The 15,166-nt window shown below is 39.2% G+C and overlaps 1 protein-coding gene across 1 annotated transcript in view; it reads right to left on the bottom strand.

Moving 5' to 3' along the window:
* Positions 1–15,166, bottom strand: part of fstl4 (follistatin-like 4) — a 174,021-nt gene that overhangs the window by 15,148 nt on the left and 143,707 nt on the right. The window contains exons 7-11 of the mRNA XM_035665960.1: positions 11,230–11,350; positions 7,196–7,357; positions 3,556–3,690; positions 2,064–2,090; positions 681–799 (exon numbers count right to left, since the gene is read on the bottom strand). Coding sequence (XP_035521853.1) covers positions 681–799; positions 2,064–2,090; positions 3,556–3,690; positions 7,196–7,357; positions 11,230–11,350 — 564 coding nt within the window. The remainder of the gene's footprint in view (positions 1–680; positions 800–2,063; positions 2,091–3,555; positions 3,691–7,195; positions 7,358–11,229; positions 11,351–15,166) is intronic.

Below are 15,166 nucleotides of genomic sequence, written 5' to 3'. Positions count from 1 at the left end.
AAAACAAATCAAATGAAAACCAATGCTGCATTAAGTGGAATTATGTAAAGGTATTTTAGTTGGTTATTTTGTGAAAAAAAGAAAAAGATATTCAATTGTCAAGCATATATACTGGGTTGATTTCACTTACTCAGACTAAATGACTGGATTGGGATCACAGGCAAGTAACTTGATTCCTGATGGATGGATAGAGTGAAAATTGAGAGGGCTCAATTATTTATTCTGTGTTTATTTTTGTGTCAGTGAGCTGAGCTGGGATTTTAGGGAGAAAACCTTATGATTCTAATGGATAATTATTTTTCTGAAAAAACACAACACCTGGTACCTTGCAGTGCGTGTTGGATTATGCCACAAAAGCCTAACTAAGACTTAATTTAGACCTATTACTGACTGGGAGTAAGATGCTCTTATCGTGTAGCTGTTATGTACCTGTTATGTCGTCATTGTATGAGTGCTTTGCTTTCTTAATGTAAAAACAAACACTATGTGACATCTTTCTGCCTTGCACATAATTTGATTTCAAAAGGCATCAGCTCAGCAGTTACAATCACCCCCAACCTGAAATCCATTTAGTGAATCATGGAGAAAACATTCATTACCTGACATGGCCATTTTTTTTAATGTACTTTAATCTTACAATTAAATCTCAATAGAAAAAAAACCACATAACATACACTTACATAGGTAGCAACAATCCTCTCTGTCCGCTTCATGTGTCTGCGTATCTCACATTCACTGGGCTGCAGAACAGTGATGCCCTCATCAGAAAACACATAGAACATATTCCCCACACTCAACCCTGGAAGAGAAGACAGGAAGACAGAAAAATGTTGACAAACATGCTTTAAAAAACAAACAAATGCAAATTAAAAACAGCAGAAAATCCCGCTCCCATCTTATCTGACATTTGTGATGGGCATTTCAATTTCCCTGCTGGAGGAGATGCAGCAGGACTCCTGTTAGCATGCTATCATGTTATGGGGATGGGCAGTGTGTGGCTGCCAGTCGTTTTGACAATGCCTACAAAGGGTCCTGTCAGCAACATGTCCACAACATACTGTAGCAAGAGGCATCAAATAAAGGCACTGTCTTCAAGAGGAAACATTTCACATGTTGTCTGCTCTGTGTAAACAGCTGCTGATGAGTTAGCAAGGATCATACTCTGGTGTTAAGGCATTTGGATGGGCAACAAGCTGTCAGGAATACATCAAATGAGCATACGATAAGCATGAGCACATATACATACTTTTGGCATGCATAAACATTTAGAAGATGCACGCATAGACAAAAACTATGATGATTGATTTGTCAGGCTGTTAAGACTTTTGTACTATGACACTGTGACATAAAACATAAAGCACCAGAGAATGAGGAATCCTCAAAGCTCTGAAACGCCTTGTCAAAAAAATGCAAAATATACAGCAAAATATAGACATATGTACAAACACAGACACATACTGTGTTAATGAGGCTAAATAAGTGCTGATGAACACTCACATATAATCCAAATGCTTACACTGCATTCTAAAACACTCTGGCTTCTTTTGGTTCTGTGGTAAACCTCATGTGGTAATGATGTATATAAAACAGATTATATTTGTATTGTATTATAAACCGCAGTGGGTTTTCCAGCCAGTAGTGAAACCGTACTTGTGGCCATGCTGATGTGGTAAAAAAAATACATATAGTATAAAAACAGGATGGATTTGTATACTGCTGAAAACCACAAAGTTGTTTTTCTTGTAGGCACCACGCTGCGTCTGTGGTATTATTTGCAAAATGCATAAAAATCCAGCTTGTGTGTAAATGTTTCCTCCCCAGGTGATCTGAAAACAGATTAGAAAGCACACCAGCGAAAAGATGAAACACCTTGGGCATGCAAGGAATAAAGTGAGATTCTGAAGTAAAGTTCTGCTGGAGAGAAAACAACTTTGTGATTCTTCTGGACAGTACAGCTAAATCTTAGAGAGTGTAGATATCCAGCTGCAGGCCTTGAAAAGCTGTATGCCATGTTTTCTTATTCACAAGAATACAAAAGCACTTTGAGAACTGTAATGTATTACCTTCTTCTCTCCACAGAATGTTTGCAACTGCAGAGTCAGCCAGCGAGCAATAGAAAGGAGAAGGGGAGGGAAAAAAAGAAAGGAAAAATATTAAATCACCTTAAGGAAAAAGACAGATCTTCCAAGAAACAGAAGAGGTGATTTCTCTCATGACAAGACAAAACATATTTGACAGCTTCAAAATGCTCCAAACTTTATAGTACCATATTTCCTCCTAAATCAAGAGATTACTCCTTTCTTGAGAAAGGACAAGTCATCGATTATTCTGATTAATTTCAGCTGGCCCGATAAAGCTCTTTCTGGGTATAGATGGTGAACTCATCAAAATGATGCAATCTAATGAAAGACCACATAACAAAGAAACATAAAATATGTGATTTGATTTTGGATCTTGATTTGATCTTTGTATTTCAGTGAGCTCACTATAGAAAATTGAGTGGAGCCTCCTGCAATGCCCAGAGTCGAGAATAGAGAGAATAGTAGAGAATATAGTGACCGATCCACTGATTCTTTTGCAGTATGAAATACAAATGAGCCACTTGTTTTGGGAATATATGTGTTGTATGTGAAATACAGTACATAAATTCCCAAAACAAGTCTTTTTTCTTCTGAAGGTCTTCTTCAGTGATCGCTCTTGTGTCTAACCTTTTTCTGTGTTTCCTTAAACACACATATGTGAGAATTTGGATGATATTCAGAATTCTTATTTTTGAGTCAGATCTAAGTGCCCTCTTCTACCCGTCTCCTGACCTGTACAGTTTCATACATTCATCCATTTTGTGTGCTGAGATCAGACTACACAAATGTTTTTGTCATTTGAGATGGTCCCTGTGTCTGATCAGGTGTTGAATTCTTGCTGTGGAAAACTGACATGCTATTCTTTAAGTCCAGATGTGAACTGTCCTAAATGCTGCATCAGTGGTCCCCCACTATAAAAAGAAATTGGTGATTTCTTTCATATAACTCACCTGTTTAAATTACATTAAGGGTTTAAAGTAATGCATGGCCGCTTTGAGCTACAGGTGGGTGCTGTCTGTACGCCCCATGTCTGTTGTGATGGGACATCATGAAGCTGATATTGCGTAGTCTGATCTCAGCATTGTTATAATAGAGGACAGGCTCATAGGTACAATTGCGGCAACTCTAACTGCAAATGTGCTGCACTTCTGCTTCACTGTCAGTCTAATATCAACAGCTGTCTAGTTTTGTGCTACTAACTGCAATAATAATGCAGGAGATACATGTGACATTTGTAAAGGCTGTTTTACACAGGAAATGTTAATGCTATGGTTGCCAGTTACACATTTAGTAATTAAGTGGCGACAGTAAGACTTACACCAGCATGCAAAATCATATAAAATCTCTGTTTATATATAATCCCTTCATACTTCGTTTTGGCATTATCTTTGATGGAGATATGGTTTAAATCTTATAGTGAATTTACATGTTTTTTTTTACCTTCTACAGTCAAAGGTGAAATTTGACAACTTACGAGTCTTCTTGGCCGAATCTTCAACAAACAGAGAGGAGATATCCTCGTCCACTCCCACCTCATTCTTGGCGATGCAGGTATAGGCTCCGGTGTCCTCGTACCGGACGCTGCCAATAAAGAGCTCACTACCATTTGCTACAGGAAGAGAGGAAACAAACGGAAAAGAAACAAGTGTTACTTGACAATTTGTTGTTGCTCTATTATTTGAAGTCCTTATGGAGTACATTAATATACATTTGAGCGTGATAAAAAGCTGTCGCATACAGATAGCGTGACCTGATATCCAGCAGAAACCACATATAAAGTGTTCAGAACAAAAACGAAGAGGAAATAAATAATGATGGAAGAGAAATTCTTCCTGAGAAGACAAACGTTTGAGAAAGTAAACACGCATATATATATCATGCTCCTGTTTTGGTCTTGGTAACAAAATAAATGTGGTGCAAATATTGATTAATCTTGTGCCATTGAGTATCAACGTCTCCTTCAACGTAGCGACCTGAAATGTTGTCAAAGCATGTGCTATATCAGATTATTTTTGTCATGGTCTCTATCCAGCTATCTCTGAAATGTGATAAAAGCAAAGTCTTGCTGACTCATCAGCCATTAACATGATTCAACTATAACAACGTAAAAAGGCTCTTTTTCTGTGTGGTTGATTAACGTGTTCTTTTAAGACAGAGTATTGTTGAATTATAAGACACACAAGTAAAGTAACAATTTTAGCTTTTCAACTTCTATTACCTTCCCACGCTGCTTAATTCGTTGCTGCTCAGTAAAACACTTTATAAACTCTATTTATCTTTCAGAACATGAGCAAAATCTAGTATCACACTCCATACCCCCCCCACATAATATACAGTGCTGCATTGTTTGCCTCAAGATACAGTAGGGATGTTAGATGGAGTTGACAGGTGATATTGACCGTGTTAAGACACAGAGGTCATTGTCAGAGGCAGACTCTCTGATGTTTGCTGTAGCATCAAGCTCTGTGATGTACAGCTGCACTCTGATCCCTCCTGTACTGTATGTAGCACTAAACTGAACACAACACCACACACTCTACAGCATGGAGAAATTGAATGATGTGTGTGTGTGTGTGTGTGTCACAGTGGTGCTCTTACAGGCCATGTCGTCTGTGAACATAAAAGAAAGCTTCTGTTTCCCTTCCCTTTCTGTATATCTCTTAAAGTATCTACAGCATCTAAAGTTCACACTCTACCTTTTCTTTTAGGTTGAAAATGATCTCTACCTTCTCATTCATGCCTACTGGGTTGTAAAATAACAAGACATTACAGAAGTTGACGCAAAGCTTTTCGTATTAGTGAAATGTCTTTTGAATTCTGATAATAATTCTCTTTTATCAGGGGAAAAATGTGTAATGCTTTGAAGTGAAAACTGAAGCCTTGAAGCAGGCCTTCATAGAATGAGACACCACTCTAATTACTTCTAATTCATAATTATGTTCTGATCAATTCTTATTGAAAACCATTGAATCAACCACTCATTAAATTAGTCTTCATATCCGTACTATGCAAGCTTGTAGCAGTTTATGAAGACAGGGATTTTAAGTTTGAGGGATTTGTCTAAAATTATGACTGTCTTGAATTATGAAGAGTGAAAGGGGAATGTGCCTAGGAGTCAATGGGGGCCTTTTAACCTTTTTGCCTTTCAACAGAGTGTTCTAACTTTTTTTGGTCGCACCGAGCACTTCTGATTAAAAATCATCACTTGCGCTCCTTTTCATGGAAGCAGTCATATATTATATGGTATGGGACTAGTCACCCTGGTAACCAGGAAAATGAAGGAGAAGCATGTTCTGGCCGTGTCTGTCTAACCTGGGTTTTATGTTATGTCTGACAGAGACTACCAAAACAGAAACAGAAAAGCTTATTTGTTGGAGCAGTTTGTTGGGCACAGAATGTTGCTGATGCTTTTATCACCCTACGTGTTGTAAGCTTGTTTTTAGCTGTATAGTCAACCTCTTTGTAAAACAGTAAATCCTCCTCCGAGCCAGTCGGCAAAGTGTTAAGTTAAAAAAAGAAAAAAACAGAGAGGATCATAAATTGAGTTGTGCCTCAGCTATCTCTACACTACATTATCTGACGCTTCCTGTCAGGAAAATAATCAACACATTTCCAACATTATACATGAGGTATGAAATGACTGTGTGCTATTGTGCACCCAATTCCTTTTCTGGGAGAGGCTACACATGGTCATGATAATCCATCCATGCTGCTACTTGACGTATGATTTCCTCTGTGGCCGTATAATTACTACTAAACAAGTCAAAGACATTTAGCTCACAGTTTTCATTCATCGGCCACAAATGCAGCTTGCAGCCACATATTAGCATTGATTAACAAGAGATGTGATTATAGTGACAATGAGCTTGTTTAACTTGTCTGAGGAGAAAACAAAACTTATTCTTCCCACAATGCATCTGGGTCAGAAAAATAATCTATAATGTTTCATGTCAAGATGCCCCTGTAGCTGTGTTAAGAGGTTTGCTCTATAACAAACTAAACAACAGGGATATCGGCAAAGAGCTACAAGAGCTCGAAGTGGTTTCAGCACCGTGGACAGCTCCAGAAAGCGGTTTCATTCACTCAGCAACACAAAGCAGTTTCTCTCTTTACTGTTCACCTGTGGCCTCCAATCAATACCCCTCACTATCATCTGTCAGTGTGTGGTTCAGATTTTACAGAAGCCAAATATGAGGATAGAGGCAGCACTTTTACAATGTCTTTATTGCACTCCTGACATTAACAGCGACATATGGGAATGAAATAGCAAATCACACCTCCTCTTTGTCCTTTGATTTCTTTTTTAAAGCATGGTGAGATAAAAATGGTAATCTACACTACTTAATCTACTTTTCCTCTCTCAAAATATTTTCCATGAAAATAACACAAATTATCTCTGTAAGTAGGACTCCTGCCCCTTGCCACTGCCCACATTAGTTGGCAAATCTGAAACCGTAGCCGCTGCAGTGTTTATGTGTTGGTGAACCTTACAGAACCTCCCATGTTTGAGTGTCTGAGGGTTGATAACAGGCTATTACCACAGGTAATGGCCCACACACAGCCAATAAACTCTCCCTTAATGAGAACTAGGCCATAAAATGAAAAGTCCTTCTCCATTCTGCTCTCCTTCTTTCCAATATTGAGTGTGTGTCTTTAAAAACCCTTTTCTACCCTGGATAAGTAGCTGCCATCTCCTGACTCACAGTATATTTCATTTTATCTTCACTCGCTTAATCTCCTTTTTCATTCACTTCTAAAGAATAAGTGTGTTTATGTTGTCGGAGAAGCAGAATGAAGACAGCTGAAGAGGGTGATCTTGGTTTCATCACCTTGGTATGGAATTCAAGTTAATGGAACGCTAAACAAAATAATACTGCTGACAAGAGTTTTCAATAAAAAGGAGTTCGGTTGACTGCACAGCAGCTTGATTTTTAAGCTTCCTTTTCATTGTCCACATGCATTGTCTTGGTGTATAAAGATTTCCGCAGTGTTGGCATACTGCAATGCTTTTGGTATGCAACACTGTGCAACTGAAAAACACTGCACCAACACAATGTGACAAACAGTATCTGCTAAAACGTATATTATGCTGACAGCACTTGAATACTCCTCACCTATGAGAGAGAGCTGTTTGGAGGATCTGGGCTGCAGGTCCATGCCGTTCTTCAGCCAGAGGAGTTTGGGATTTGGGATGCCGTCAGCGTGGCAGTGGAGGCTGGCAGATACACCAGGCTCCTGGGCCTGCGTCTCTGGATAGACCAGGATCACTGGAGGGACTGGACGCACAAACACAAACAAAACCGAAGACACAAACAAGGAGAAAGGAGAGGAGCGAGTGAAAACATAATTACACACTGTTTCATGGTAGACCGTAACTCCTGGGGGAATATAACACAAACACCCACACACGCAGTGGGCAGAGAGGAATTTGTCTCACCCCAGCATGGAATATATTCACACATAACAAGAATCCAAGAGCTCTGGGGTTGCTTTATTACAGCTCGAGTCCTCCATGAAATAGATGTTGGTCGTATCTACCACTTACCACCTCCTCCGGGAAGAAGGCCGCAAATTAATGCGGAGGAAGCAAGGGGGAAAGTGAAATATGAGGTAATAGTTTACATGAACAGGTAAGATGTTGCTTTTTTGGTTGTGATGCTGGGCACCGTCTCAGCCTTAATGTTAAAACCTCACTTGCACTTGCTTCCTTTTTGTCTTTGATTTTTCTTTCCTAAACTTTCTCTTTCACCCCATTATTATTCATTTTATTATGCATTTTTAATTACTTACTTACTTTTCAGACTAAGATTTACCTCGAAATAAGCGTATAGAATATAATGCATTGCTAAAGATTAAACCAGTGGTTTCCAACCCTACACATAAAGCAGTTTGAGCTCTTTGCCATGTTTCAGATGTCAGAAGGCACTTCTTATTTGAAACTTCTTACTTCATGACTGAGTAAGGGTCATAGAGTTACAAGATATCCAGTATGTCACACAAAAGCAAAGATTTATTTATAAAACCTTGCTTTAAAAAGTCCAGTGTGTAACAGGAATAGTTATGTTTTTGTTACAGTGGAATGAGCTATTTACAGACTAGGGGGGGGTTGCCTTCCGCAGAGTCTGCCAGGTTGAACCTCCATGTTTCTACAGTAGCCATGAAGAGACAAACGAAATGTAGGTAGGGCCATTTCACAGCCTGTTCTCATTCCCAGGTTGTCAAATACAGACGGTGTTCAGTTAGTTAGTAGTCAGTTAGTAATCTGAAACTTCAACTGATAGATGCCACTAAATCCTACTAAAATGGAAATGATCTTATACCTCATCAAAGGGTAGACTTGACATAAGTGATTTTCCTGCTGGTTACATAGCACTATTGCAGTTCGCGATGCTTATGCGATCAAGCCCGTGGTGAACTTCGCATTAGCTTTATGAACAATGTAATAGGAATAATGGGCACCTAGTCATAGTTAAAAGCGGGGGTGCAGGACTATGGCAGCAAGTCTTAGTTTTTCATTTTGTTCTGCACTTTCAGCAGTGAGTGACAGATAAGAGCAGACAAAAGGGTCACCACTTACTGCATACTACCATTAGAGAAAAACTGTACAATTAGCCTGATCAGCCACCATCAGTATCAATGCACACACACATTATTAAACCATTAATCAAACCAATTAGTACCAGCAGTCAACATCAGTCAGCCTTCTCATATTTTAGTGTTTCTATAGTGGTGATAAAACCTTAAACCTTAAATATATATAGCCCTTTGAAAAGCTTTGTGTGCTCTCTATTACAGCATCATTATTAGTAAATATTACACCACTCTCTTTAAGAAATATGTATCCGTAAAAACTCATAACTCTAGAAACGCAAGATAAAGTGTATTATATGTTAACAGTGCCAATTTGGCATCAGTATAATCCATGAAAATAAATGGTGTTTCCGTACATTTTGTCGCCTCAATTCACGAGCCTCCTTTTGGTTCGCTGCGCTAAGTGGGAGAAGACAGTGGGTTTGGGGTGATTTCTCACTAAAATAAGTGCTGGTTGGTAGATCAGATAAACGGCCAATTAAACACCGACTCATAACGCTGTTAATTCATCATCGATCACGCGTGTCTTTTGGTCCATGGACTCATACACACATAATAACAAAATAACTACCAATCTCCTCTTCCTACACACACAAACACACTACACTCACACAAGTAATTCTACTCACATGTATTCCTTAAATCTGTTATGTCACTTGTTCTGTTTTTCTACAATGAGTTATAATATTACATATGTGCTTGACATTGCAGAAACGTTCTTCAACAGCATTGGTACCATATTCTAGAGTACTACACTGCAACTATGGGTACTTTAATGATACTGAAGCTCTGTCATTCCTCATCATAGTAAAAAAAAAGAAGTATGGGTGTTATTGCTGTAAAACCACACGATGCAAACCGTCCACTTAGTTTAATGTGGCACTTGGCTCCCTTCCATTCCACCTTATCTCACCTCGTCCTATCTCGGTTGAAATACCTTGAAACCCCTACACAAACATTTGGTAATTGCGTCGCCTGATAACTTGCCCTTCAGGACCTTAGTCTGTCGCCATGACTCTCTTCCCATTACCGTGTCTCACTCTTTTTTTCAAGGTCTAAAATGCAGCTGCATTTTAATTTTCAATTAGCATCTCAGAAAAACAAAACAATCACACCTATTGTTCCTCGTGATTGAAAGAGACTTAATTGAATACATTCCCCCCTTCCAATGCCACGCTGAGACAAAAGCGCAGAAATAAGAAAGAGGCTGTATCTTTGATTTGTTATGTTGCAGGTAGGAGGGGGGGCTTTTAAAATTCTTCCTCCCTGGATTTTCTTTGTAGAGATGCCAAGTAATAACTCTCAAGTCTAAATGTGGGGGAGAGGAAGACCCTTATGAAGATGATTAATATGAGCCAGACAGTGCTTGATATGTCCGGTCTGCCAAAATCAGCGTGAGTGTACTGTCTGCTGGTTTTTGGATGTATTTTAGCTTAAGTAGCTTTTCTCCACTGCGTTTAATCAAGTGAATATTTCCTTCATGCACACATCATTAGTTTTCAGCCACATGTATGCAATGATGTCATTTTGCATGATGTCACTTTGATAGCTGTGATCCTGTGAACCACTTGTATGAACAACACATCTTTATGGATACTTTTTATCTGTATGGAAACAAACAACTTCATAATAAAGAAACTCTTGGGCACTCTGGTAGCTTACCAGGTATGTATAATAATAAAGGAAAATCTAATCTATAATCTAATCTATTATAGAGAGTTGATCAACAAACTTAATCTGTAACTACTTTGGTAATCTAATGATTTGCTTTTGCTGGTTCATTTGATGTGTTTCTCTCTCATATATAATAGAAAACTTAATATCTTTGGGTTTATTGAGTGCTGATCAGACACAACAAGACATTTAAAGACATCATCTAAATTCTGGGTAAATATAATGAGCATTTTATAGACAAAACAAATAATCAAGTACTAGACAGATTCATCAACAATTAAAGTAATGTTGCAGACCTTAAATAATGCACATCCATTAAAACACAAGACAATAGATAACATCTGTTACTAAGTGTAAAGCGACATTTAGTTTATTCACTTTCTTAGTAAATAATTTATACAGTGAATTAACACTGCAGCTCATCTGGCAACCCCAGTGATTCCTTTCACTGCATAAAAAGGGAACAAACAGTCAAATGTGTCATGGTAGCATTTGGTTGCTGAAATCTATAGCGGTAGAGAAGCCTTCAACCCATTGTCCAGTCTCTCAGAAAGTCTCAGAGAAGACAAACTGAAACTCTTACGTATTTCTCATTGCTGTGACCTTATTTGAGCCACTGAAAGGGCTGTGTGAGTATGCTGGACAAAAAAGGCTGGAAACCACTGCCATATGACAATGCTGCTCTTAATGTATAGACATTTATAGACATTTCAATCAAGAGCATGTTGGCTGAATTGTCTTTGGGACTGTTCATCCCTGTATATGCCGAAAGGGAATCAGTACATCCCCCTCACAAGGGAACCACAGAGTAGCACAAACAAAACTAAAGCATTTTGTCCACACTTCTCCCACCACTGTAAGTAAGAAATGAGCCACTACTGACCATTCACCTGCAGCACATGTGTCTGAGAGAGGTCTTCATAGCCGTAAGCATGGCAACTGTAGTTCCCCATGTGGATGGTTGTCACCTTGGTGATGTACAGGGAGCCATCGTCCCCAAAGTCCTGTAACACAGGGAAGACATGGAAGAGGGAAATTAAGTAAAGAAGAGGCGGAGGTGGTGAATGAGCACAAGATAAGGGGAAGAGGGAGAGAGGAAGAAGATGAGGAAAGAAGGGAGGGGAAGAACAGGAGGTGTAGGAGAGGGAATAGTGGTGAAGAATGGGGGGCAGGAAAGAGCCACGGGGAGTGAGGGAGAAATGAAGGTAGCTTGATAGAATACAGGAGGATGCTTGGAGAGAGCGGGTAGAGGAGGCACACAACAGCAGGGAGTGATGGGAAAAGACAAGAGAGAAAAAGAGTGATGTGAAAAGGAAGAGAGACCATGAATCAACGGTTTCCCTGTTGAGCTGAAGCAGGCGTTGGGGAATTTGATCCTCCTCTCTCCCCTCATCACGCTGCCTCAGCCTGATAAATGGCAAGGGTTAAAAATATAAAGCCCATTAGGTTGATAAATGGAGCTGGTTGTTGTTGGTGCAGCATGCGGCAGTCACCAGGGGGTTCCAGCCACAGCTTAGGGCGGATTAAGGCATTAAATAGTTTGCTGTCCCACCAAGTGGCAGAGCAGATGTCCTGATGCAGCTCTGTCGTGACATGGAAACCACAAACGGCTGCTTTTTCGTTCTGAGAGCTCTAGAAATTAATGTGACCTGACAGAGGGTCGCTTCGTGACAGGAAAAAGTGAAATGATTTTCTTGTGAGAAAGACGGGGAGTTTAGGCAGCCTTTAAAGTTCAGAATTTACAATTAAGGTGAGAAATATAACTACACCACTGAGGGCAATTAAAACTGAATGGACCATTTGGGCTAAAAAAGTATGACTATGTGATATATCTAGCAGGTTAAACTTTAAACCAAACTGTAATTGAAACAGAGAAGCATGAGAAGGGTTATATTTCGTTCACTAATGTTTTTATGTCACATATGATAATTAAAGGCACTAAAATGTTAGTCTTACAGGTAAACCACAAGGCTGTAGTGACTGACTGCAGTGTCCATGAATAATATAGTCAATCTCATGACTCTAAGGTCTATTGATGAAAAAAAAACAAAAAAAACATCAGTAATAATGATCAGTATATTCTTAAACTGAACCTGGCCACTCAGAAACCCTAGCATCAAAAAGGCGAGAACATGTCTTTCACTCAGATCGCTGCACCTGCATTGTGTCTATTTGGTTGGTGTCATTAGTGACTAAGAAAACATGAATGTAAATGAGAAATTTAGCCCTGCACTGCTCCTCCTAACATAAGGGAATAGAACTTTTGAGCTCATGAAATTTACTGATGGTACACAGACAGACAAACTGAAGTTACATGCATTAAGTCAAATTATATGCTTGAAGTTTTGCTTTTCATATGCAAAACTACATTAAGGCCTCTTTTGACCTACTCTCCAATAGTATTCATCTTTGCTTTTTTTTAACACACAGAATAATATTAGTATAGCAAAAACATCAGCTGCATATACTAAAGAGCCATGTTCATTTTATGTATGCTTATGTACCAACTAGTAGCAATGTACATGCATATATAGTTAGCTGTGTAGTAATTGTTTTTATTCAACAAAATATGCATTATATATTTATTTTTTCTGGGTGCTGGTGGATGGCAGTAGTTACAGTATAAGCAGCTGTAGCAGATTATACTGTTGTTCAATCTGTGCCTGTTTGTAATACTGCCTGTGTCTTTTTGCTCCAATGCAATCACACCTGGCGAAAAAGGTCTGAACCCTGCAATATACACAGTGAGGTTACTTTTTGGAGAACAAAGCTCTAATGAAAAAATACCTACTTTGATTGAGAGTGAAAAACAGAGAGAAATAAACACAATGAAAACAGATGGGTGGAGAAGAAAGACAGCAGAGGGGGAACAAGGGCCAGAAAGAGATTATGAGAGAGCAGACAAATAAGACTGATTGTAATGGAGGCTCAGCTCTCGAGTTGAGGAGATTATATGACAGAGTGCAGAAAATGTTCAACCACTGTCGAATGAAACTTCTAAAAACAAACCTGTTTTCATTCAACACAGGTGAACAGAACAAAACAGTGTGCTGAAAGGACTCTGACATGAAACGGAGTGACTGACAACCTGTCCGGGGTGTACCTCGCCTCTCGCTCAATGTCAGCTGGGATCCACTTTAGCCCTCTAAACCCTCTAAAGGATAAGTGGGTATAGCTAATGGATAGATGGAGGAAAGCAAGGTCCCCTCTCTTATCTCAACCCGTCTCATTTTTAACCTAATATGAATTCTTTTAGCTTTGATTCATCCTGCTGTTCCACTTATGTTGGTTATGTTTTATTATAACAGATGAAGTTTCATAGATTTATCATAGTAATGTAGTGTAGAGTCATGTAATATGAGTCTATTGGATTGCTGTCAACCATCCTTTTAAAGTACTGTAAAATATTTGCAACTTATCTTTGTTTTGTTGTATTTGTTTTCTCTCCCATAAACCTCTGTAATTCCGGTCCAAACAGCTGATCTGTGGCGTAATGCACTGTGCCAAAGGAAAGGGGCTGTGAACTGGCTAAAGTGACTAAGGGGAGACAAAAAATGGACATATTCCTTTAAATATGTTTTTTTTTGTTCCTTCATCGACATCCAGCGAACACGGACATTACTCCACTTATAAAGATATGTACTGAGGTTATCTATTTCTAGTTTCCTCTTTGATTTGACTGAGAAGAAAATCAAAACACAGACGGGGCTTCTCACTCCCTCCTCCCCTCACATCACTGGGTTCTGTGGAAATTCATTATGCACGGTCAAGAGCCTGAGGGACCTCTGCTGCCATCACCTCTCCTCCAGTCTCCACCTTAACACTTGACATTGTTTATCAGCTCATCACCACAGCAGACCAACAAGGCCGCTCATTAACATGCAATTAGTAAATTGTGATCTGGTGGTGGGTAAAGCAAAGGCCGGCGCTGTGCTGTCACCTGAGCAGATGTGTCTTAACAGGAGCAGGGCCTCATAGTTCATTAAGCACTGAGCAAGCTGTAGTTGCTGCTGTTTTATTTGTAATTCTACCGAGGGCTGGGGTGCATTTTGGCTAGTAAAACTTTTCTTTTTGTTTGATCCTTGAATTTTCTTTCTTGCTGCTGTTTTCCTGACACCCTTCCTTCCTCGCGTCCTCTCTTGCTTAAGGGCAATTCATGGTTTTCGGTGTCCATGCAGCGTGGAGGATCCACATAACGTGAATTTGCGTCTGTGAAGGTCTGCGTGGACCCCTGTGCACGGTTGATTATCAGGGTACACCAGTAAGAGTTTTTTTTTTTTTTTTAAATCAGGAAGTTGGATTCTCGGCATACCTCTCAAGATCTCAACAGAATTTTATGAGTACTCTAAACTGAGGAGAAATCCAAAAAAGGAACAATGTGATCATGATTATAAATTAACAAACAAACTCCCAGATCTCTAAACACTTTAAAAGCAGTAATGTGATTTTCTTTTATCTAAAAAAAGGTGTTAATAGACTATTTGTTTTCAGCCGATTCGAAGAGCCCCTGACTGTACCCACTTGGTGCTGCAGGTTATAAATATCAATAATAATACATATTAATCAGGAGGTCCAATTAAAGTTCTAGAAAGAAACATTTTGAAAACAAACACACCTACACCCACACAAACCAACACACACACCTAAGGGTGGTAAGCATGCACACTGTTGGGAAATTGGGTTCTACTCAGGATCACGACATACATCTACATAAATAAATATGTTTTGTACAGTAATACTGACTCAGTGATTTATGTATTGGCAAAGGGGGTTGCTCATGGTGTAAAGATGGTGTAAATTTTCACTAGCCTTACTGTTTT

The sequence above is a fragment of the Morone saxatilis genome, unplaced genomic scaffold (genome assembly GCF_004916995.1).
Source record: "Morone saxatilis isolate NCDOM2014 unplaced genomic scaffold, NCSU_SB_2.0 Contig20, whole genome shotgun sequence".
Taxonomy (NCBI): domain Eukaryota; kingdom Metazoa; phylum Chordata; class Actinopteri; family Moronidae; genus Morone; species Morone saxatilis.
This window is presented reverse-complemented; position numbering and strand designations above follow the sequence as displayed.